This window comes from Apteryx rowi, unplaced genomic scaffold (assembly GCF_003343035.1).
Source record: "Apteryx rowi isolate R43461 unplaced genomic scaffold, aptRow1 scaffold_60, whole genome shotgun sequence".
Taxonomy (NCBI): Eukaryota; Metazoa; Chordata; class Aves; order Apterygiformes; family Apterygidae; genus Apteryx; species Apteryx rowi.
Window position 1 is genome coordinate 2405872 of NW_020450872.1, and position 24949 is coordinate 2430820.

Genomic DNA, 24949 nt, shown 5'->3' on the forward strand with positions numbered 1-24949 from the left:
CCTAATTAGCAGGCAAAGTCATCTTTCAATCATCCTTAATACTCAAAGTTTATTGTTAATACACACAACAGTATTTCAATCACCTCCAAAACAATTTGGAACTCCAAATCCAGAAAGGCTATTTACATGAATATTACAAAATCTGAGTATGCAAGTCAGAAAAGATGCAAAGCCCTGATGACAGCATCCTACAAAACCCTTCAATCCCTGATCAAGTAAGTACAGATATGCCAAGCTTAGGCCACTGCTGCTTCGTTGTATAGAAACCAACACTCTATGTTGCAAAATGTTCCTGTACAGAGCAGAGCACAAGCAGAAGTGCAGATGGAAAATTCTCTGATTGCCCTGCCAGAAGCAATAAAGAGCAGTATCACTTTGCTTATAAGATGATTGCAGGTTTTAAAGAACAAACACACAAACAAAAAAACTGGAGAGAACTGGAGAAAAGCACTTTGGTGAGGAAATGAAAAGCATCTGACATTTTTCAGATCATTTATATTGCAGGTTTAAAAGGAAAGAACTAGTTTTTGATCAGCTGATTGCGAGTAAACCATTCCACACTGACTTCAGTGAAAATACTTCTGAAGGGTGCTATTCAATGCAATAAAAGAGTAAAAATCTGACCCGTGATCTATCTTCCCTTACTGTAGAAAGAAATGCAATTGGTCTCTGAGTACCATCAATTCTGACTAAAATCAATGGAAATGAAAGCAGCTCAGCACTTTACAGTATCAGGCCCAATACAAGATATACAGGGTCCTTGAGTTCAGCATTACATAATTACTCTCTTAGACTTTAACTAAACATGCTTGCCTTATTTTCATGCTGGATGACAGATTATTTTGCCATTTAAAAACTGTCCCTTTCATTCCTTCAGTTAACATCTACGATTCACTTACAATTTCCTGTATTCCTCTGCTTCTGATAAACACCACCATTATTCTCTCTAGAATCTGTACTTATGAGATTTTCCACTTTGGAAGCCATCAGAAAAGGGCATGAGATCCCTCTTTCATCTGTTGTACATTGGTATTTACACCTGTTCCGCAGTACTATATATTCCCAAGCCAGGAAAATTAAAACAGGCTTTTGAAAAAAAACAGCATAGCCACATTAATCATCAGAAAAAACTGTAACATTACCCAGAGTGTGCACCTGAGTGTGACTAGCACAATAATTAAACAGAACTGAGTTTAACAAGCATTAGAAATAAATGAACATGTTAAAAAGATACATGTCATATGTACTGATCTGTGCAATTGGTTCTCATAAAGGGAAACTCCTTCTTAGCTAAGTAGCTGATAAAAACAAAATCAAACAGAAGAAAAATGCCTACTTTGTAGGAACAGCAAACCCTTGTTTATTAGAAAAGCTGTAAAAATCATCTTGTACATAAAACCTAATTAATGTGACTTATGGTATCCTTAATTATCTATCCTAAATATGTCATTTACTTAAGACTATGCAATGGCAAGTTAACTGCAACTGGCAAACACAGTTATGGTTTTATGATGGTTTTTTTCATTCTATGAACACACTGTCTACCCAGTTTGCCACATACTGTCTTAAATGAGTCACCAGTGAATTTAAGAGTTTCTGCTTTCTGGTTTCTCTTCTGGCTGTAATATTTCCATCAAGATTTCTCATTTCAAATGAAACTTACTTAGGAAACCGAGACTGGTTAACAAGAACTAGGAGATAGCAGTGTTTTAATACAGATGGGACAGATTCATCTTTTCTGATCACATCAAGAAAAATGAAAATCTTTGCAGAACTTAGTGTCCTGATCAAAGTCACAAACTCTGATGCCAAACATCAAAACGGCAGCTTGCCAGAAGCCTCAAAGTAAAACATGTTCTCAAAAGAAACATAAATACAAGCAATAGTCTTTATTTGGTTTTTTTTTCTTAACGGAGTAAGGTGAGATTCACCATGCGAATGACTGCTGTTGGTCTGCTTTGCTGATAGCATTGTAATTACTTGCTCTCAATAACTAAAGGACATGTTAGCAACCAGGAATCAGCCTGAAGAGCATTTCATTGCCCAAGCAATGAAATACCCATGTAGGTTCAAGGCTTTGCATAGCAAAATCTCTTCTTTAATGATAACATGAGAGTATGTAAAGGCGATGTATGTGTTAAGTAACAAAAAAACCTAACAGCTCTACCTACAGAAAACACCTTTTAGAACTCTTGAACCATATTGTATCCTTAAACCCCATTTTCCACAGCCCAAATCTAGATGTCGATTAATGTTCTGAAAAGCAACCAAGTCCCACGTTCAAAAGACTTGAGTAATGGGATCCCCAGTCCTACTTAGTCAGTGTTTGTGACACAAAGTTCCTCATCAGTTCTTCCAAGGAGATTTATGGATTTTTTAAACACTTTACTCATCTTTCCTCAAAAATGCTTTTGGATAAGAGAATACAAAATACGGACTTCAAAGGAAAGAAAAATTATGTGCAGTGCAGCTCATTTTCTCATCATTTATTGAAAAGAAGCAAGGTGCAGGAGGTAAAGTGGGTTTGCTAGTTCTGAAAATCAGACAGGTTGCAAGTATATACTGATACCAACAATACAGGCTTCTGTTTAAGTCATAGGAATCACATTCAGTATTTTTTGAAGAAGTGCTGTTTCATTTACATGCCARAAAAGAGACTTAGTATTTGATTGCTTCTAGTCCAGTAGAACCTCGTTGTCGTTTTTACTTTGGGGCACACCTTTATTATGTTACTACTGAGGCACGCATTAGGTTATCCAGAGCTTGCTATTAATGGCTGCACAAAAACACGCTGTCAGAGACTGTGTCTGTCCCCTTCTTTAGCTCTCCATCAACAAGTATCTTAATAGAATAGATTTGCAACTTTCTGTCCATCAAATCTGTTTCAGTGAAACTTAATTCCATTTTCYGGCTTTGGAATTTCTGAATCAAGTTGTGCAGAACGTGCTTTTGTTCAGACAAAAACAAACCTTTGTTTATAATACCAAGGATCATTATGACCAAGAGACCTTGTTCAGTGGCACTTTTTAATTCAAGTATCCATATCCAAATCAATACACCAGATCACTGCTTCACTAATATTAAAGTATTTAACTGCAGTGTCTTGTGAAGCAGCAAATAGCTGTATTTTGTAGCTGGGGAACTAAAGAAGATAGAAAAGCCGTGCATGGAGATCTAGAAGTGAAGCAATAATAGTCACCATTAATTTTGAAATCTCACTCCTAAAATGAATGTTTGTTGACAGATAGGTATTCAGTCAAAAATTTAGTACTGTAATTAACTCCGTATACATTTTACCACCTCGGCTACCTCTGAAGTACAAACAATTCACAGATCACACACTGTTTCCGTAAAAGTTCTTGGAAATAGAAAAAGGGTTAGACTTCACATCTAGGGGAGTTACTGACTCTAGTCCCTGTTGCTTTGGCTAACGGGTGCTCCCACAGATTATACATGGAATACATGAGCTGGATTTTCAATGGAAGGGGTGGGCTTCTAACCTCTCTCTAGTGGCACAGAGGGGTTTGAGACAGGCTGCAAATACTCAGCAAAGAAATCCCTTTTAAGTAAGGACCTTCAGTAATGTCACAGATCAGTGGATGAAGAGAACAACCTGGTGAAGGTTTTAGAAAGGTGTTCTCCATGGGCCCCCATGGTATGCTAGCATGCCATTAAGCTACATTAGCACTGGCAATTTGAAGGCAGAGAGCAGGTAATCTGCTGGTTGATAGCAGGCATATAGCGGTAAGAGAAGGAACATGAAATGCTTGGCTTGTTCTGGAGGCTGCTCTTTAGGAGAAACACAGATGTAGTCTGTATATATTCGTGGCAGAACAGAGAGTTGTGCAAGATCAGCTCAAAACACTGCCAGGCCCTGCCCAGTCATGATTTTCTGTTTGCCTCTCCTTCTTTCCTGAACTGATACCACATTCTTCTTACGAAGGCAAAAGTCATTCATCCATTTAAGTGCAGAGAGCCTGGCCAAATTATTCTCATTGCAGATTTGGCCCTAAGCATTTTTACTCTCAATTTCCAAAGAAATGAGAAATGGTTTTGTTTGGTTTAGCAGGTTTATGTGAAAGATAGGTCTGACCTATTGAAAATATTTGACTTGTTTGGTAAAAACACAACTGATACTCTGAAATGACTGAGCACAATTCAGGCAACAATGGCTGCAGTTGATAAAAATGTAAAGGTTTTTGTTTCAAGCTTGACAAAGGCTGACAGAAAAATTAAAGGACAAAGTGATAATGATGGATGGCCCTTGCTGTATTTTGACTGAGAATGAAAGAAGTTTTAAGTGGTAAACTGAACTGAGTGATGACCTACCTGGGAAACAATCTTACTACTCTCTGCAAAATTTAATCAGAGTCTGTGATATGTAGTGCTAAATAATTTAGCAAGGTTTTAAATTCAAAGGGAGCTGCATTTAGTGTTGCTCCCAGAAACTGGGATTGAACAAAGAGATCATTCAGCTTGAATATCATGTGTCAATAACTCCTTAGCTGTTAGAAGCCTCATGGACGTGAGGGCACAGGTTTTTTTTTTACTGATTCAGATTTATGAAACTCTGAAACAGCAATTATTTGCTTGACATTTTTGCTAGAAAATCAGTTGTCATTAAAAAATATCCAAAACCTTTCAATAGAAACCTCATGTAGATCTAGAGCCCTAGTTAAAACAATTGAAGTAGAGACTAACAATAGATGAGTTCATAACACAAGACATACACCTGGGCTAAAATGGCTAGACAGTTTGGAAAGAAAATAAAAAAGATTCACACAGTCCCATGATTCCAAGATGTTTCATGGGCCTCTAGGTGATATTAAATGTTGGAAGATGTAGGAACTCATTAAGGTTCGATTAAACATAGTTTGGTAGCATGGTTGGGTCAAAGGGAAAAAATCAAATGTTAGAGATACTAGTATTTTGCTCTCATTGCTTTTTTCTCTTAAGTCAGGAACTGGGAAGAACAGTACTTCTCTCTCTTATAGAAAGCTTGAAGGACATTCTTCCTGATTTGAAAGCAGAAGGTTTCAGGAGCAAATGAAGTAGGACAATGTATTGTAAAATTAAAGCAAAAAATGCAATGCCTCCTTCTTCTGCTTGAAAAACAGCAAACATAAAATTGGTATCAAAACAATTCACATCTCTGGCCCAAACTCTRCTCTTAGAAAGTTAATAATATAACTGCAAAGAACCAGATCCATTTCAATATTAGTGCTTAGGACTAGCAGCATGATATCATCCAAAATCACTTAAAATTTCACCATTTAAAGTGAGAATCATCACGGTAAGTTTTGTAACACATGCTTGGACCAGAAGAACTTAAAACGAAATAAAAAATATGATGAATATGAGAAAAGGAGGTGTAATTGAAAGGAATCATATCATTTGACATTTAGATCTGACAAAGTTAACTGCCCATAACCGTTCTGAAACAATTCCTCTATTGAATATCTCTTTTATTTTGAGCATCACAGCGATAGTAGGACTCACAAAAAATACTGGTGTGTGTCAGGATGACTTTCCATCAGTAAAGCCAGGACAGGCACAGAACAGGTGCGTAAGCTGTCAGAGGAAAAGGAGCCGTGGGTCTCGGGCAGGTGACGACTACGGAGCAATAGGAAGGCAGGGCCTCCATGCAGTGGGAGGGACAGGGGAGGGGAGGACAGGTTGTCAGTGACCGGCTCCATGACCTCCCTCTGCCCCCCACCCCCCACCCCACTTCGGCTGCCCAGGCTCGGGCTAGCTCCGAGGAGGCGCTGCGGGGCTGGGGCAGTCGGCCATGGGGCAGCCGGGCGCTGGGCGCGGTGCCTTCAGCCTCCTGCCCCGGGGCTGCCTTTCAGCCCTGGTCACCCCACCGTGCTGCAGCCCTGCCTGGCCCCGCACCCCGCGGAGCCAGGTCCCAATCCTGTCCCGCCCTGGGGACTGCCCTCCCGGCTGGGTCCAGGGCCGCTGGCGGCATCTGATGATGGCCGGGCTGTGGCCAACCCTGGTCGCCGCCCCTGGCCCAGCCTGGCTCACCTCGCTGGGGGCTGCGAGATGGGGCTGGTCGAGGAGGGGGGCACCGGTCAGCCCTGCCACCCCCCGCGGCCCTCACCACCGTTGCGCCAGACAAAAGTCACCGTGCAAGTGTTGAAACTCGGGGGTCATAGTTTGTCAAAGTTCCGCCAAAGTCCAAAACTGAATGAATTTTTCAGTTGTGTCTGCCTAGAAAAGCATGACCTTTCTCCACAGCGCAGATGTTGCCACAAAGCTGGCTTTGTCACCTGGAGGCTAGAGTACTTTGCTGCACGCACAGCTGGTGGAGCTGCACATGGGGACCACAGGAAAACTGAATCAAGTGTTTCACAGGAAAGCATCTAACATCAACATTTAAGGATTGCACTAGTGTCTGATAACTTTTAAAATGCTGAGTTTGACCTTCGAAGCCCTCAGTGCTTACTTTAGGGATCATTTTGCTCCCCATGCCACTCCACTGAATTTGTGATTAGCAAAAGCACTCTAGCTGTAGCTCCCTGAAAGAAAAAAAAAAGGAAATTTGCAATGAAGGCGCTTAGGTGCTGGAACACATTCCTGTATTGTTGTCCATTAGACTCATATTTGTCACCATCCTGGTCATTTGAAAAAGTTCACCATTCTTGCTCTTAGTGAAGTAGAATAATAGGTGAGATAATGTAGAATCTTGCAATATATTTAGCTATTGCTGTTCAGTTTTGGTGGGTTGATCGTATAAATTACAACACTGTATCAGAGAAAACTAATGGGTTGTACTTCAATATTTCTTAATTTCTAATTGTGCATAAAACCTGGTGATATACAAATAGCATAAAAGGATAAATTTGACAAGATAATAACTTTGATGATTAGATATTGAAGATTATCTTAATTCAAGGAAAATCTGAATTCTTGAGTAGGCAAATTCTTTAATACTAAAGAACCTGTTTTCACGTACTCTAAGTTTTACTTTATTAATGGTTATTAGCATAAAATGTACCTTAAGGACAAATCAAGACTGGTATTCAGCAGAAGGATTAATTTTCTGTGTTTTGGAGCCATGTGAATATTACACTTAGATTACTCCAAATTTATACCCTAAGTCCTATTTTTTTCCCAATGTTACCTTACTTTTTGCTAGTAGTTTAAAAAAAAAAAAAAGCTTTCCTATTTAATAAGAGTAATATTAATAATACCTATTGCTTTCTTTAAAGGAGTCATTCTTTCTTGAATAAAACTTCATTCTTCTAATTGAAGTGGTTACAAATACTGCACTGAGAACATCACTGAAACTTGCATGACAGACGTTAAAGTTTACAGAGCATTCAATAAGCTAAAAAAAAGAATTTTGTAATTCAACATTCTAAATAAAAAATTCAGTTTTAAAGCATCATTTGAGACTGTAATCTCAAACAATGAAACAGCTTTACTTATAAAAAGGCATCTATAACTTGAGTTATACATGTTGTGATTTTGCTCAGAACTCTCCATTAACAAATATATATGCAGTAAAGGATAAATCTCTGTCTTGAGGGTCTACTACATCAATATGCAGACTATACAGACCAAATTTTAGGAAAAAAGAAATAACATCATTCCCATTTCACAGCTGGGAAAATGAAGCACAGAAGTATTAAGTGAAATGGCTTGTATTGTACAGACTATTGTACAGACCTCTGAGCCTGACAGGGGAGTTCAGAACAGATCTCCTGAGTCCCACTTTAATCCTCCACTAAAAAAACACAAAACAAAAAAAGAAAAGAAAACAAAACCTCTTAAAATTGTATTTAAAAAAGCAATTGTCCTTATACCTCAAGTGCCAATTTAYGTATTCAAGACAAAGCACTACCATAAAAGCCACCAAATGTCTTATACAAATAAAGCCAGTGCCATTTGTCCCAGACGCACAGCATTCAATCATTATTAATATAGTATTCTAGGCCCATTGCCACTGCTTAAAAATCACATTAAAGCTGTGATGTTCATTTTTATTTTTTTTAAGTAAACAGACAAGCCACATTTCCTTGTATCTCCAAGCCATAAAATAGAAGTATTCAAAATTAAATGAAGTAAAGTCCTAGCATCTGGCCCTTGAAAACCTGTAAGAAAAAGCTAATGTACAATACAAATTCAGACATCAACAGCCTTGAACAAAGATGACAGCTTTTTCAGAATGACACTTGACTCTTTCTGTGCAAAAAATTTCAAAAAGCTCCAGCAGACTTGCACTAGGAAGAAGAAAGAGGTCAAGGAGAATTTTCTAAAATTTCCCTCTTGGGGAGACAAGTATTGAAACTAACTGGAGGTAAACGGATTGCTGATCTCTATTTTATTGTAGTTGCTGCTTCCATTTCTCAGAGAAATTCAGGACAAACAACAGAAATTGCTTAAACAACTCAAAACTCGCTACAATAATTTTGAGGTTAGTAAAAAAAGATTACGGAGAATGTTATTTTGAATTATTTTATTTTGAAATAAAATCAGAGGGGTCCAACACTAATCTGAAAAGCTTTATCACAGTGGGATAGTTGTATCCCAATGAAAATCACCTTGGGTAAGTTAATGTCATCTTGGAAACCTAAAATATAGTTTATTGCACTTCTTCGTAGCTTACTCTGCCTTAGACAAATAAACTTAATTCTCAAAAAAATTTCAGCAGAATACATTACCTGAAAAAACAAGGCCCTATCTATTTAGCTGTCAATTTTTTATGCTCTGCCTTTTTTTGTTCGAAAGAGTTTTATATACGTAGCTGATTCTGCAACACCACTTTGGCTTTGTACAACACACTATTGTGAATGGTGGGACACATGCAATATAGTCAAGGCTGTAACTTTACTAAAATTATCAGCTTTCCTTCAAGCAGGCAGACATTAGGTAACTTTACTATTAAGCAACCAAATATCACAGTTAACCGATAGTACCTGTCGTGAGGAAAGCTTGGCCATATATGCTAATTTTTTTAAATAACATGGTATACAAAGCACTGCAATGAGATTTCAGCTTCTGCTTGTGAATGATGATAGCCATCCAGAGAACTCAATCAAGTGGCAAACTAGCCCTTCAATATGTCAGCCTCCTTCATCGCCTCCCTGCCTCCTACCAATCAAGGATTTAGGAAACCTGCAGAAAATATAAAAACCAGAAACCACAGGAGGGAAAAACAAATTCACTGCTATAATGATCCACAGCAATACCTGAAGAAAATAACAGTCAACCCACTTGCAGAGTTTTCCCAGACAGATTTTTTTATCCTTCTCCCATCCTTCGGTTCCACTTCTTCTTCACTTGCCATGAAAATGAATATGGTATTTTTGACTGAAAGTTATACCCTCTTGCAGGCACAAAATTACCAGGCAAGAGCAAATTTTTTTCTTCAAGGATGTATTTGGTGAGCAAACAAGCTGTGAAGATGCCAGCAGAAGAAAAGTAAAGGAAATGTGGATAACAATATAAAGCAGATAGATAGTGAAGAAAGAAATAAGAACATTAGTTCTTCTGTCTGCAAGCCTTCTAATAAAAAAAAGTAATCGTGACTGAAAATTGTTCAGATCATTCATCTCACAAATTACATGTCTCCTTACACCGTAAGGTTAATTCTGATAGTATTAGTAGATATGAGGAAACCCGTTCAGAGGCACAGGCCTGCCAGGTAAGTTTCTTCAAAAGGTGTTCAAGTTTTCTTATGTTAGTGAGGTAGTCACACTCTTCCGAAAGAAGTTAGCGTATTGAGAGAGATCCGCATATAGCACTGTGTAATCCAGCCAGCATTACCATCCTTGGTTGATTCATACTCATCCTTGCAAGAAATATTTTCTTCTCCTACAACCTGAGGATGGTTTTTGACATATACCCTTATTATTGTCCTCCTGCCTACTTTTTGATGTCTCTTCCCCTTCCCATGGGAGTCATATAGAAAGATCAATGCAATGTGCTTTCCTGAAAGCTGTGAAAACTGTTGTGAATCCTTGAGACAAAGTCAAAGCAATTCAGAATAACAGGACACAGGAAGATCCAATGCAGAAGGACTATGATATGGTTTAGCAATAAAAAAATGCGACTTTAATTACAAAGGAAAGAGAATTTTATTAGGTAAAAATTCAAGCTGAAAGAGATAGAAAAAGTAGTTTGTGATTACAAGTTAGAGGGTTTCCTTTYGGGAAAAGAGGGTTAAGATGCTTTGGGTTCCACCACAAATTTAGACTGAGTATATGCTGAGAAGAAAGATGTTACACAATGAGTTTTAAATTTTATTCAGAGAAACTTAATTTGTCAGTTTTATCAGTTTTTTTAGTTGGAAGAATACTGAAAACCAGGAAGAAAAATTTTTTGTTTAAGTTAGAAATATTAATAGAATATTTTTGCCTTTATATAATATATAAATGCAAGYTAAGATAAACTTCAGAAAAAGTTTACAAGTCATTAGGTATTAAAATTACTAATGGCAAAAAGAGAAAAACTACAACTAATGATCATGAACGCCAAATTATGGATATTAGAAATATTAATGGTTTATGATGAGCAAATTCCAAAGTGTGTATTTGTCTCTCTGAGCCTCTATTCTTTCTGGCATTATCTTTATATGTGGTCAAAGACCTTAGATACTAAACTCCTCATAGCTCTCTAACAAAGGTGAGTAAGTACTACAGAAGCTTTCCTCATCCCCCTAGATTCAAGATGCAGTATGTAATCTCCCTAAAACAAAATTATCTATCTCCATTTGCTCAGAACCAATGATTTGTGCGACATTCCCAAATGTCATAATCTGTTGGAACAAAACATGGTACYGATGTATTATCAGGCTAGCATCATCAACTGGCTTTGTATTATCACTATATAGCATATCATTTTGCTTTTGTGAATTGAGTCAAAAGCTGAACAACCTATTCTCATAAGAAAGTTAATTTAAAGATGCACCATATGAAAATGGTAGAGACAGGAGATACTCATCTGCGTTCTAAATAGCACCTAATGGTGCAGGAAGGGTTTCAATTTAGAAAATTACAAAGTAACTTTTATAATTTCCTTATGGTTTATTTTTGTGAGTAATAAATGGTCTTGATGGAAATAAAAGATCATTAACAACTGCTAGACTTTAACTTCTTCATCAGTCTCAAGTGCAATTATTCTGTAATAGCCATATTTACTTCATGAATCATTATCTTCCCCTCTCCAATAAATTCTGTTTTTAACACATACAGATTGCACATGGTATTCCTAGACATGAAATTTTACAGTCTAACCCCTCACCCAGAGAACCTTTATTGAAGTAAAGTTCAAGAATAGTAGAGGTAAGCAGTAAAGAAGCTTGAAGTCCAGAAAATTTAGAGTGCAAGCTGTGCTACCACAGCAAATCAGAGTGATAATACACTAAACAGTATTATTTTAGAAATACATCGCACTGAGAGTCAATTAAAAAAGTTGTTTCAAAGGAGTAACAGCAATATATCTAGTTTTAAAAGTACTCTATTGAAGATTCTCTCCCCATATACAAACATCCAAAATATTAATTTTATGCAATTATTGTGTATGGAGAGAAAGCCTCATTATAATTTAAAACTAACATGCAATCTTTTCCTTTTCAGAAATCACACAGGGAGTCCAAATCAAGAGCTATCACATTAGTCAATTATACATGTACATAGAAAATTAAATATTTTCAAGTGTTGGGTGTTATTAACAACATTACCCAAAGCTACAGTTTTTTTAGCTTAAGTACATTGCTAACTTATATTCAAATAGAAATGATTTATATGTGTTAGAATCCACAGTTAACAACTGGAGCTGGAGAGAGCTTTTGCTGCCTCCACCAGGAAAAATAATAAGTTTTTGAAAGGATGAATTCAGATTCAAGTCAACTGAAATACTCTGGGAATTCATTAATTTCAATGAGTACTCCAGTTTGGAAAAAAAAAAAAAAAGGATTTTTTTCTTTTGGATATTATCTAATAATATTATCTGTTTTAAAAGCTATCTTTCATCAAAATATATATTCTAACATAAAAATGTAAAAGTGTTAGAAACATTCGCCAAAAGCCTTATTGTGGTTTGGAATGTTATTTCCTTGACCTTTAGAAAATAACTTTGAGCTCATCTGAAAAAAAATTTGTATTTTATTTTTCTAAAGTTGCTCTAAATGAAGAAATATCAGTTCATACAGCTCAACTATAGACCTTACTGTGTGAGTATTTATCAACAGAAAGCAATTTTAAAGTAGCTGTTTTGCTAGTGTTTGGGTATAATAGCTGAACAATTCATCCATAAAATTAAGCCAACAATTCCACCGTAAGTATCTTGACAGACTTCTCATACTTAAAAGCATCAACTAAACATTATTCTTCTTTAGTCCAATAATACAAACTGTATTACAGAATGATTTCTTAATTCATCTGATTGTGCAGCATTCACACAAAACTCTGTTTTAAGGTTTGGGCCACCTGTTTTAGTGTAATCTAAGGTCTTCTGGAGAAGTGAACTTTAATACTGTGATAATGATTTAATACTCTGCTGTCATTTTAGAATGTTGATGTATATGCAAAATCAAAATGTTTAGACACAATTTCAAGGGCTAGCCTTGTAGAAAAAAACACATATATAAACTTCCCTTTGTGTTAATAAATGCCATCCTTAAGGCAGGGTTTACTGAGTTATTTTCTTCGGCCTGCAACAGTGAAACCTCACACTTCCACAGCTCAGCTTTTGCAAGAAAACTGTCCAACTGCTGTGGGCGTCAAAACATGTGAAGATGAAAAAAAAATCCTCCTGGTAGAGTTACTACACATGTGTGTGTGCGTGCATGTGTGTGAGTGTGTGCCTCTGCATGCACGAGTGTGTGTTCGTATGGGGGAAGGAAGGATCAATTCAGGGCGCAAAGGAATCTTGTCTGCACATTTTTGGGAAGTGGAAATTCTTCAAGAGCGTTTATTTATTTATTTATCAGCTGAAAGCTTAGATTCCTCTGTCAGTGAATTGTCTTCTGTATCCTTCTCTTTTTCTTTATTCTTTACTTCTTATGACATGGGAATAAGAGAGACTTTTCTTTTTACCTCTGTTTTAACGAGTCAGAACTGAGACATTCTCTTTCCTTTAATTAAAATGCAGTTTAAAGAATTTCAAAACCAGAAAGGACATATACACACACATACAGAATTCAAATAAAGATCTACACAGTCTTCCAAGCCTCATATTCATGATATGTCTTGATTGCTGTGGGAGCAAACTTGGTTTTATACAAAAAAACCACCTTCTATTTTGGCTTTACAGAGAGGTTATTATTGTTCCATTTTGTCACTGATCTGCTCAATTCTAGCTCTCTTTTCAGAAGCCCAAGCTTTGTTCAGTCAAAAGGTAGGATTTTCTCACAGGCCAGGAAACTCTTATCTCTGAGATGTCTGTAAATGAGATGTTTCATCTCAGGAACTATAATGTAGGCAACTTTAGAAACTGTCCAACTATCTCAGTGTCTAAGATCTTACTCAACACCAAAACAGAGGGCAACTAGATTACTGCTGAGCCTGCTGCTCCATATGGATGTCTCTCATTGCTTTGTTTCCTTCYTGCCTCCTCCTGCTTCACTGCAGCGATATTTTGTCTGTGGTTTTGAGGAAATGTTCGTAAAGAAAAGGTGTCCAAAAACAGTGCACAGATTTATTAGAGGCCTGGAATGAAAATATTTACAAACCTGGAGGTCTGTTGCCCACCCAATAAGTTCGGTTTCCAAAGAAAAGGCAAAAAACACACCTTTTCAGTTTTATTTCAAATCACTCTTCTTTTTGATGTTTACTGTCATTGTGTGAGAGACATGTACAACTGAGTTRCAGGAATAAGGGAATGAGAGGGGCTCCTGTGGGGATTTCACAACAGAAATTAAATATAATTAAAAGTATGATAATGGGCAAATGGACAGATAAAAATAAAGGTGCTTACAGCAGACAAAGGTAAGGGGGTTTGCTTGATTTTAGATGTGTCTTGGATTCCACAGAGTTTCTACTAATTTAAAAAGAAAACAGAATATAAGAAGAAGTACATGATGCCAAAATTATGACTGGCCACAGAAGGTGACCCTGTATAAATGTGTTTGGAGGTAGGAGTTAAAAATTACGATGCCTGATGAAAACTGGGCCTAGAGCTGTTTTAGATACTGAGAACAGTCAATCGCAGAGAATTACAAGTAGAACAATAATGAGGAAAAAGATGAAAAAGAGACCATGAAAGAAGGAGAGTCAATGGATAGAAGGGACTGGAATCTAGGAGATGCAAAAAGAGCGTAAGATCATGATAATTAGTGAGAAATGTCAGTGTGACAGTAAGGTGGAAATACTCAAGAATCTAGTGATGGGGAACAGCACAAAAATACAAGTGACTAACTACAGTGCAGTGATCAGATTGGAAAATGGCAAAATAAAGGTGGAGATGAGAACATTAGAGTGATAAGACCAGCTCTGGGACTTAGCAGAGGATACAAGCCAGTGGCTTAAGTGAGAGACTCTGTAACAGGAGATGTACTGGGATTTGAAAGAAGTTATGGAAGTGATGGTGAGAGAAATGAAAGAATGCCATCAGAACATAGAACTGAACAGTCACCACAGTGGGATTTTCAATACTTACAGCACGAACAGCAAGAGAGGTCAAATAGATTGGAAAGTTGAGAAGTGAAAAGATCAGGCAGCAGGTTTAAACAAACAAACGAGAATACTTTTTCCTCACAGCACATAATTCAATTCAGAAACTTGTTGCCACAGGTTATTGTGAAAGCTAAGACAATAAATGTTTTTGAAAAGAAAAGGGACTGCACAAGCACATGGAAGACAGATACACCATGATCCAAAAGTAAGCCTCAGAAATCTCAGTGGGGCCCTTGGTCTGATACGTTGTAGGGGATCTTATATTTAAAATTACATTTCAAAATATTAATGAGGATATAACCCAGTCATTCAGTAGCTTTTGTTTGCAAAAAAAATAGTCTGTCCAAGAAAAAATACAAAATATTTGAGAGGCTGACATAAAGGGAAGATGTTAAAGTATGTTTTATTCTCCAGAGATATTGAATTACTGGCTCAATCTCTTCCTAATATATATACAATTCTGGCAAAAAGAACTGCCTTGACCATGAACACTGGCCGATGCATGTTAATTTCCATATTGCTTTAGTAGATAATTGATACATGACATATTATAGCTCTGACTATTTCAATTAATTGAATGCATGGCTTTAAATTGGCAAATATTTCAAAAAATTGAAAAAGGCTTTAAATTGGCAAATATTTCACCAAGATTACTTTATTTCAAATAGGTCTGCAAATTATCAAATGCTGTTGCTTCCATTTAGAAGAGGATCTCCCATGCTATGGACTTCTGTCACCCACTGAACATGATGATGAGCTAAGTCTTCAGCAGTGACAAACAGAGGTTATGAACTACAGCTACATACGTAACAGCTGTGTGTTTAGTTTGATTATGATGGACCAGCTCCTTTCTCAACTCCAGCCAAATCAATGCAGTTATTACCTAAGCTTTGCAAGTAGAATCTATGTTCTTGGGTTGAGCATCATGAATTTGACAGTAAGCTCTGTTTACTGATGATTAATGACTAGTATTTGGAGAAAGGTAAACAAAAACTCTTAATAAATTGAAAGAGAGTGAAAATTGCCTGGAGCCCATTACCAAAGAAAGGGTGTAATATATCTAGCTGAAATGTGCACTTTTAAAGCACTGAGCTTGCCAATTAGAATACAGAAATGACAACAGCTACAGGCATTAAAGCTTGAGCCTTTGTTACTGCATGAGACAAATGTTTGAGAAAACTACTTGTCTTGCCTTTGTACTGCTGCCTATAAACTCTGACTTTGTGCCCACCTTCCTGCTTCATGAAGTGTTTTCTTGACATTTATTATTAATAATAAATGCTAAGAAAAATGAAAGTAGCAGCTGTATTGATGCAGCAAAGCAGCATGAGCACATTTAATAACCAATGCCTTTTACTTAATTTAAATATATGCACTTTCTCTGAAGTCAATTTTCTTTAATTACACTACAAATCTAAAAAGACTTTTTATGTTATCAAATACTAATTATATTAGACAGATTGTCATTCATCTGCTTATAGCTATATTTATTTCAACTGCCATCACCTAACATCAAAATACTATTACCTCATCTTCACTTAAAGTGGAAAACATTACAATTTTTCCGTATAATCTTATGTCTAGGTTGGCCCAGTTAAAGGCACCAGGCACTCCTTGCTTTGTTTGTATAATTAATTTGTATAAATACTTTGCTTACTCTTAATCTCTAATTATGATAAACTACATCTTTTCATTTTTAGGCACGCTTCTCTCTACGCTAAAGCTGTCTAAATCTCTTTTGATTTAGGAATGTAACTTTGGATATTGAGGAAATTAGAAGATAGTGTCCCATTGAGAGAGGGGTTTCACAGGGGAAAAAAGAAATAGAAGCAGGGTGGAACTTTTACAACGGAAAATCTGCTGAAGTAAGGGGGGGGGGAGAAAAATGTAGAAGAAATCTCAATATGGATTAAAAAAAAAAAAAGTTGTGAACTGAATTGCACTCCCTTGCCTATGTGGACAGCAGATACCTTCCATTGACATCCCTTGCCTTCCCACATAAGCTCTCCTTGAAAAAAAGTGATACATAGTCTCTCTCTAAATTTGGGCATGTGATTACCATTCTTTTTCTCCATCACTACAGCTTCTCAGGACTCAGGAGCTTCCTGGAAGAATTATTAGTTGTTTGACAGTTGTGAAGCTGAACTTCCAGACACTCAGTTAAGGGCAGTGGCTACTAGCAGTCAGGGCACTTATGCCTCACCTCCTTATAGATTTGTTAGTTTGCCTTTTCTAGACCTTACATCCTTGACCTGCAATTCAAAGGAATCTCTGTGAAGACTCCCTCGTGGACAGTCCTCCCCACTCTTCCCCTACATCTTTATGAATGTGTCTCCCCTTATGTTAAACCTGGCACATGTCTGTACTGGAAACCTAAGACTCAAGGTAAAAAGGTATGCTTATAGGATATCTCAGCTGTTACAAAGGAGCAGGTCAATAAAATAATATGAAAACAATAGGCAGAGGGGAAGGGATGAGAAATCGAGCAATGCTCCCAGATATATTTAGGAAGATATAGAAAAATATGTCTTCTATTAAATGGAGGAATGCATCTTCAGGAAATGGCAAAAAGTCGTTTTGCTAGCAAAAAAAAAAAGAGAAAGAGTGATAGTAATGTATCATTTTTGGAGAATTATGTTTCACTAGAGGTATACGTGAATGCAATGAACTACAGAAGGTATAAGACACTGCCTAAATTGATCTACACAACTAATTGTGTTACACTTGATAAAATAACTGTGTCAATCTTTTCTGTACTTAAAAAAACTTAACAATTCTGAAATGCAGTTAGTTATTAAGCATTAAACATCATCACATACTCTGTCATACCTCTCTCATTGTTATGGAAATCTAGGAAGCACCTGACATTTATCTTCTGTAGTTCTAACACTAGAATTGCAGAAATGCAATTAGGAAAAACTCCAGTATTCATAACAGAAAAGGTCAGCAATGCTCAAGCTAAACCTGATAACATGCTTAATGTGCTGCCAGACAGAGCAGAATGGCTTCTTGATAATGAATGATTTTGCAGACTGCTATGAAGCTGTTGCAAGATAATCAGATCAACGGGGAGCATGCCACTAAGTGAAAGACACATAGAAGATCATGAAATATTCTTTGGTAGAGGCATATTGTAAAGTCACCACTAATGGAAAATTCACCATTATAAAAAGGCAGGTTTTCAAAAATTGTCACATAAATAGATTGGGCAGAACACAAACCACTGAAATTTCAACACTTGGTAAGCATGGAACACCATTACTCCATCAAGAGGGGTGCCTTTTGTGCGTGCAGCCAACAGCCAATACAACGCTGTCTCTGGGATTTAAAAGCATTTTTTTCTTTTTTTTTTTTATAGTAATCAATATAAGTAGAGGTTAGGGGGTTTAGCTTTTGTATTTGTCTTAAATGTAGAAATACTTACACAGCAGTACAGGCTCCGTGTTCCTCCTGCAAAGACCTCCTCATTACTTGTGCCACTAATCCTATGTAAACTAATGGTGAACTTTAAGAGAATGAAAAGTAATCTAAGGAGTTCTTTTGATAAATTACAGTTCAACAACAGCGCCAAAAAATAACTAATTACTGAAAGCTGAAAGTAGTATTTATTAGAAGTTAACTGCCAAATTCCTAAAGGTAGGTTAAATCTTTAGAGAAGAATGCTGTCAAGAGCTTGTAAACACCAAAGAAACATATATTTGTTACACTTCAATTCATTATGAGCAGATTACAATCTCCATGCTTTTCATTTCTATTTTCATTAGATTGTTTCATTTTATTTTGTCATAGTTATAAAACGTTGCATTTGTACAAAAGCTAGAAAAAAAAGTATTTGGATAGGAGCACAATGGAGTTTTCATCTTTAAAATGTCTTAGGTTCAAATCCAAACTATAGAACTCCAAGAATTATTGTATACACATCTGTGATAAGAGAATATTTTATTTTGAGACTGCTAGATCCATGTTGCAATGCTTTGGTAAAGGCAAATGCTAATTTTGCATTATGGCTTCTCCTATACCTGTGTTATATCAAACTATTTCATGATTAATATAAAAGCTCTTATTCTTTTAATGTGACATATCTTGTTACCTAATTAATTAAGCAGAGCAAATCAATTGTAATTCAATGTGAACCTTCCTGTTTTTCCATTTTATTAGAAGTATCAAGAATTTAGGTCACTACATATTTTTGAGGATTGATTGAAGCATTAGGCCAGATATTCCAAGGCATCTTTATGATCATCAGCTAACTTATATAAGCTGCAATTGCTCAGTAGCAGGTTATAACTTGTTTGAAAAAAAGTACTTGATATCCTGTCTTTAGCAGTCTATAAAAAACAAAACAAAAAGCCTCAAAAAAGGTATTTTGCTATTTCCCTTCATGTATCCTTTTGTAACCAGCTATATCTGAGCAGTATGTGCCTAAGGCAATTATTTATAAAACAGTACCCAACATACTGTGAAATATTTTTCCAGGTGCTTACTTAGCAAGAAGTTCACAACATAAGAGAATATATTTTGTAAAAAATGTATGAAGAGAGGCATGCCAATAAAAGGAAGTAAACATATTCCCCATAACTAGATGGTTAAGTAAATGATAGCATCAATAAAAGTGTAATTATACTTTCAGCTTTTTCTGGCTATTATTCCACTTGAACATAAACAATTGCTTGTATTTGCTTGAAATGCTATGTATGCATAACATGCAACAAAAAATTAAAGAAAAGGTACTCACCATGTACTATCAGGACATATTCTGTACTGTTTCGGCCAATAGGATTTTTTGCTTCGCATCGATACGTGCCATTGTCCGTTTTGTTAAGGAAACTGATGCTTAGGACCCTGCCATTGACAACCATTCTTTCTGGATCTGGTAGCTCTCCGCCATCCTTTGTCCACAATACTGGTTCTGGCCTGTTGGATCCAAAGCAATGAATTTAGTCAGATTCGTGAAACATATACTGCAATCTATACATTAGAAGCTGCAACATTAGAAACTTATGAATAATATCCTGCCATCAAAGAATACTCACTGATCATTTGAGTTGCTGGGTATAATGAACTAGCACTATTACAACCTTGCCACCTAGTACCAGATGAGAACTATTAAAGAAAGTGAAGAAACAAGCAAGAAAAAGAAGAGAAGCAGAAAAGGAAACAGAATGGTACAGAATGACAGAATAAGCAAGGGCTTCCTTAAATTAAAAACATGTGCTAGTGAGGCTTAAGGGTACACAGTTTGGCAAGCTGTTTGGCAGGACGTTCAGCAAGCTATGTGGAAACAGTTTTTGTTTGTGTGATGAGCAACACGATCCTGTATGGTAGACAGGCATCAGAAATCATGCAGGCTGAGGTAGACTTCAAGTGGTTTGTAAATGGATTCTTAAATTATTTAGATTATTCATATTCACACGAGTGCCTGTGCATGTGCTGCGTGTGCTTCCTGAACCAGGCATATCAATCTCAAAGCAGCACGTCTTACATACAGTCTAAACTCGTTTCTGTAGCTGCATTGTGTCATAGCTTATCCCTTTCTCCATCCTTTCTTCCTCCTTCCCCAAATAATTGCTTGTTACATCTGTTACTGCAAGCAATAGAAGATTTGACTCAAAATCCTGGATTTTCTTTTTGTGAAACCTTTCCTCTAGTATATCATAAACTCACATCAAACAGGCCAAAGGGAAAGCAGTGACAGTGATAACCTCCTAGCCAAGTTAAGGACAAGGGAACCCACTGTCATGTAGATACCCTTGTATCTTCCCACCAGTAACTGATAGTTGACTCTTTCCCAAAGACACTCAAGAATCTCTAGAGTTCATGGAATTTGTCTAACAGACAACAGGAAGCATTTATTACTTGTATGCAGTCTTTACTTACATGTTACAAGATCTACTTTTAAATTCACATGAGGGAAACCACCAAAAAGATAGGGCCATGGTTACAAATGAAAAGTTGGGTTACTGAATCCTGAATATCTCATGAACAGATTTATGTCGCTAATTGCAGTCAACAGCAATTCTAGATTTGTACATTTTTGGTACGAGAACATTAAGCAAAGTATAAGTAATTAAACAAAATATAAAAAGTTTTTATAAAATCAAGAGATGCCAAATTAGTCACTAGTCTTACTCAAGAAATATTTAATTTGATTAACTTAAGCAGGTGCTTAAAGACTATTACATAAATTGAGCTTTAGGAATAAGAATTAAACCTAAATATCTAAACAGCAATATTTTGCTAAATTGTGGCTTAATGCACAGAAAAATATAGTCCTAATGACTGCAGTGACATGATTTTAAGTTCATACAGTCCATCTAAACAAAGTGAAGTTTTCTGATATTCACTTATTTATGCTATTTATTTAGTAAAAGACCATATGTTTCTCTGAAAAGTACCAGAGATTTATGCACATTTTAACAATATTTGGATGGCACCTTGATAAATCAGTGTTGAAATTGCTACCTAGATTGGCTGTTCTGTGAGGCTATGATTTTTTTAAAAAGTCATATACTCAGGGAATACCCCAACATTCACACATTTTAAGCCAAGGATTAAAAACCATGAGTGTAATGGGCCTTATTTACACCTAACAATGAACCCGTCATAATTCACTTCCTAAGTACACATTCAGGAGCTGGGGCCTAAATACGCACACACGCATGCGCATGCACGTGTGTACTTCCTTTCTGCCTAATCTAAACAGGGAAAATTGAGATTGTTCTTCATCTAGATGTCCATGTTGCTCCAGTACATATTAGAAAAAATGCCTTACACAGGTCACTACATTAAGGTGTGATTTGCTTTGATTTGTTAAGGTGGATGTGTTCAAATTTCTAGCAAATTCCTCACTGTTTCCAATTTGCTAGTCTACTGTGAATTTGTAATCCCAGGAGTTGAAACTCTGAAATGCTTCTGCTAGAATGTACACCGTTACTTTCATAAATGGTACGTTAAAGCAACTTCCATATAATGATAATTTATGGAACTTACATTTCATTGAAATTAGATGGCATATTCCAGGGGAAAACCCATAGGATAACAAATAACTATGAAATGGATGCTTCAACATAAATCATTCAGGGAGCTTTATTGCATCTTAGTATATCAACTGAAGTCATATGCAGAGTGGTTAGCTATGGCTGCAAACTGATGGTGGCAGAAAAATCATGGCTTAGAGAGGAGAGCCACATACTCTGGGTGTCAGAGCACTGTCAGGGAATCTGTTAATTAACTGCTAATATTAAGCCAGTCTGTGCTGGCTTAGTGGCAGCACAGGAGCAATTCCTGGGCAGCTGGCCCACGGTTAACACATCACGGTGGCTGGGCACAGCTCTCGTTCCATCTCACCATTCTCAGGGAGGATGGTGCCTAAATCAGCAATTCTGTCACAGCCACAAAATTAAATTTTGCCTGCGCTGCTGGGAAGCTTTGAGACACTCTGGTCTAAGCAATTCATTAGTTAGGCAGAAGTGAGTTAAGAACATGAGACATGCTCCAGCATCCAGGCCAGCATGCTGCTGCTGACAGTGACATCTGGAGCAGCTCTTTAGGGAAAGCATGTGAGCATGGCAATTTTCTGTGGTCCACTCTCCTGTACTTTTCCCATATCCAAAATCGCCCTAGAAGGGATTTTAGAGGGTACCTCTCTTGTTCTTTTTAGTATCTATATAGTATTTAGACCCTTTGCCCATGAATTTCTCTAATCTCTCTTTGAATCTGCTAATACTGTCTGTCAACCCACCTCCTGTGGCAATGAATCCTGGAAGTTCACTATGTACTGTACAAAAACATATTTACTATGATGTGTCTTACACTGATCTCCTAGTAGATGCAGGACATGGTAAGTAACAGTTCTGCATATTATAACCTTATTATAAGTTATGATAGCCTTGTACTTAGAAGGTGACTATTTATCTATCTGTCTATCTATATCTGTTGGTTTGAATATGATACTTTCTGAGATTATTGACAGAAAAATTCTCACAAAAAAAGGGCAGACTAAATTTAGAGCATGTTGGCTACTCCCTGCTAATTGCTTTTGTATCATCATTGTCAAAAGCATGGATGCAGCTGGAATGCTGATGAGAAGGTTTCCTTCTCTGACACAAAGCATGTAAACCTATAAACTCCCTATACTTTATACAGCTGATAATGTTCATGGGTGCATATATAGACAGAGGTTTATTCTCTTACCCAACATTTTGAAAAGGTTCTAGCTTAATTTCAGGATATTTAGGTTTGATATTCTAAAATATCAGGCAAATATGTACACTTCTAATACTGGATATATCACAGGATTTGAGCTTTTTTCAATATATTAAATAATTGTCATGATACTGTACTTTACTATGTGGACTGGAACTCCAAGTTGAATCACACTTACCAGTTTAATTCCCGTTTTGTCAGACACTCCTGAAAAACGTATTTCTTGCAGCACAATAGCTATAAAGTTGGAATGAGCATCGTGGCCACTAATGCAATTGTACAATACCACCTTCACACATTTCATGGCACAAACTAGCTCACTGACCTGCTCTCTCATAGCAGGAGCATGCTGCCTGCTAGTACCAACCAGGTCTCCCAAAGGACAAATCTGTGCTCCCTTTCTCCCCTGCACCATCTTGGGGAAGAGGTGCCTTTCTATAGCCCCAGTTTAATCCTTGCCCTGTGCATGTGCACATGTGGAATTGAGCTGAGCTACCACAGAGACCCTCCGTTGGGCAGAGGGCAGTAGTGGAGCTGAAGCACCAAGATCCTGTTTTCTTCCCCGAAACACAGCTCTGCTCCTGGTTCACCTATTCTTAACATGCTCCCAGTGTGACTCCATTTAAAAAAACAAACAAAAAAGAATAAAGGATGCTGTATTGAAGAAATTCTTGCAAAGAGACAGCTCAAATGTACTGTAAATCACAGCCCATGCTATTTCTTTGCCTAGTGAGCACTGCTTTTGCCAATTCTGCTTTGCATGCAAATGTCCATAGTGGCACTATTAGGATTGCATTACACTGAAAGAAGCCAAAGATACTAATCATGAGCAAATTAAAAACGGCCTAAATATGACCAATTACTACTCTGCTCCCCTCCCCACTCCCCATCCCCACCGAGGAAGCCTGAACTCTATAATTGTTCTGAAGAACCTCTAAGTGGGCTTGATATAATTTATGTTTAATCTTAATAAAAAGGCCAAGAGGCTTTCAGTAGCTGACCTGATTTTTGGTATAAATAAAAGATTGTGTTAATTGTCTTTAAGTTACCCTCAAAACTTCACATAAAAGCAAGAGATTTTGCTGTTCTTTTCTGAACAAACTGAACTGGAACAGCAATGAGGATATTAAAACTGATGTCTTGTTCCAGGGGTATTCAGGTATTCAGGCTTTATACTGTGGAAGAAGAGTTTTCTTCCAAGTAAGCTAACAAGAATTTGTAAATAAAGAGGAATTATTTCATAATCCTAAAGCTAAGAAGCCTTTTTCTTCCAAAATAATTCAGAAAGCTGCAGATGAACTGGAATGTATTCAAAAGAATGTGTTTTAAAAAACAGTGAAAGATTTGATTGGAAAAAAACCTTAACTTTTAAACAAGTGTTTACATAATACAGAAGACAACAAGACTGAGGTCCATATTAATATTTTTGGTAAGTTAGTGCTTTAAAAGATAAATAGCAGTATCTCAAAACAAGTTAGTTAACTTCCCATCCCCTTCACCACCCTTAACCACAGGAATCTGATGTTACAGTCCTTGCTTACAATTCTCCTTCATAGTGATATCTTTATATATAAGATCTAGTGTATCACATTTTCCTTCTGAAATAAACGAACTTAAGAATCCACTCACACCTGAAAGTTCTTCTTCATTTTTGTTGCCCTTTTCTGATTTCTGCATATAGAAAGGTCATGCAGAAGCCATGTTTCACTGAGACCTTAGTGAACAAGTCTAAGATAACTTACTAGCCTATACTACTGCCATAGGATATCCTTTTAATTTTGATACGAACTCACTGTAGTAAAAAAAAAAAAAAATCAGTGACAGCTGTTCACATAATCAGTCTCACTGAGGATATTAACACTCATCCATCTGTGTATTTAAGCATCCTGTCAAGATTTTGTAGTCACTGTGGATAAGAATAAGAAAGATGGATGAAGGATTTGTGGAACACTAAGAGGACAAAGAAATGATTTTTCAGTATTTTGAGCATTGTCTTCTTGAACAACGCTTTTTAATTCTCCAAACAGGGGCACACTTGTTTCCTCTGAAGTCCATAAAAACATATTTTAGTGAAAACGCTAAAATGAGTAATGGAAAAGGTTTTATTACATTTATCAAAG

At 36.7% G+C, this 24949-nt stretch overlaps 1 protein-coding gene across 1 annotated transcript in view; it reads right to left on the bottom strand.

The window, feature by feature from the left end:
• CADM2 (cell adhesion molecule 2) overlaps positions 1 to 24949 on the bottom strand; it is a 702128-nt gene that overhangs the window by 44801 nt on the left and 632378 nt on the right. The window contains exon 8 of the mRNA XM_026083401.1: positions 19360 to 19538. Coding sequence (XP_025939186.1) covers positions 19360 to 19538 — 179 coding nt within the window. The remainder of the gene's footprint in view (positions 1 to 19359; positions 19539 to 24949) is intronic.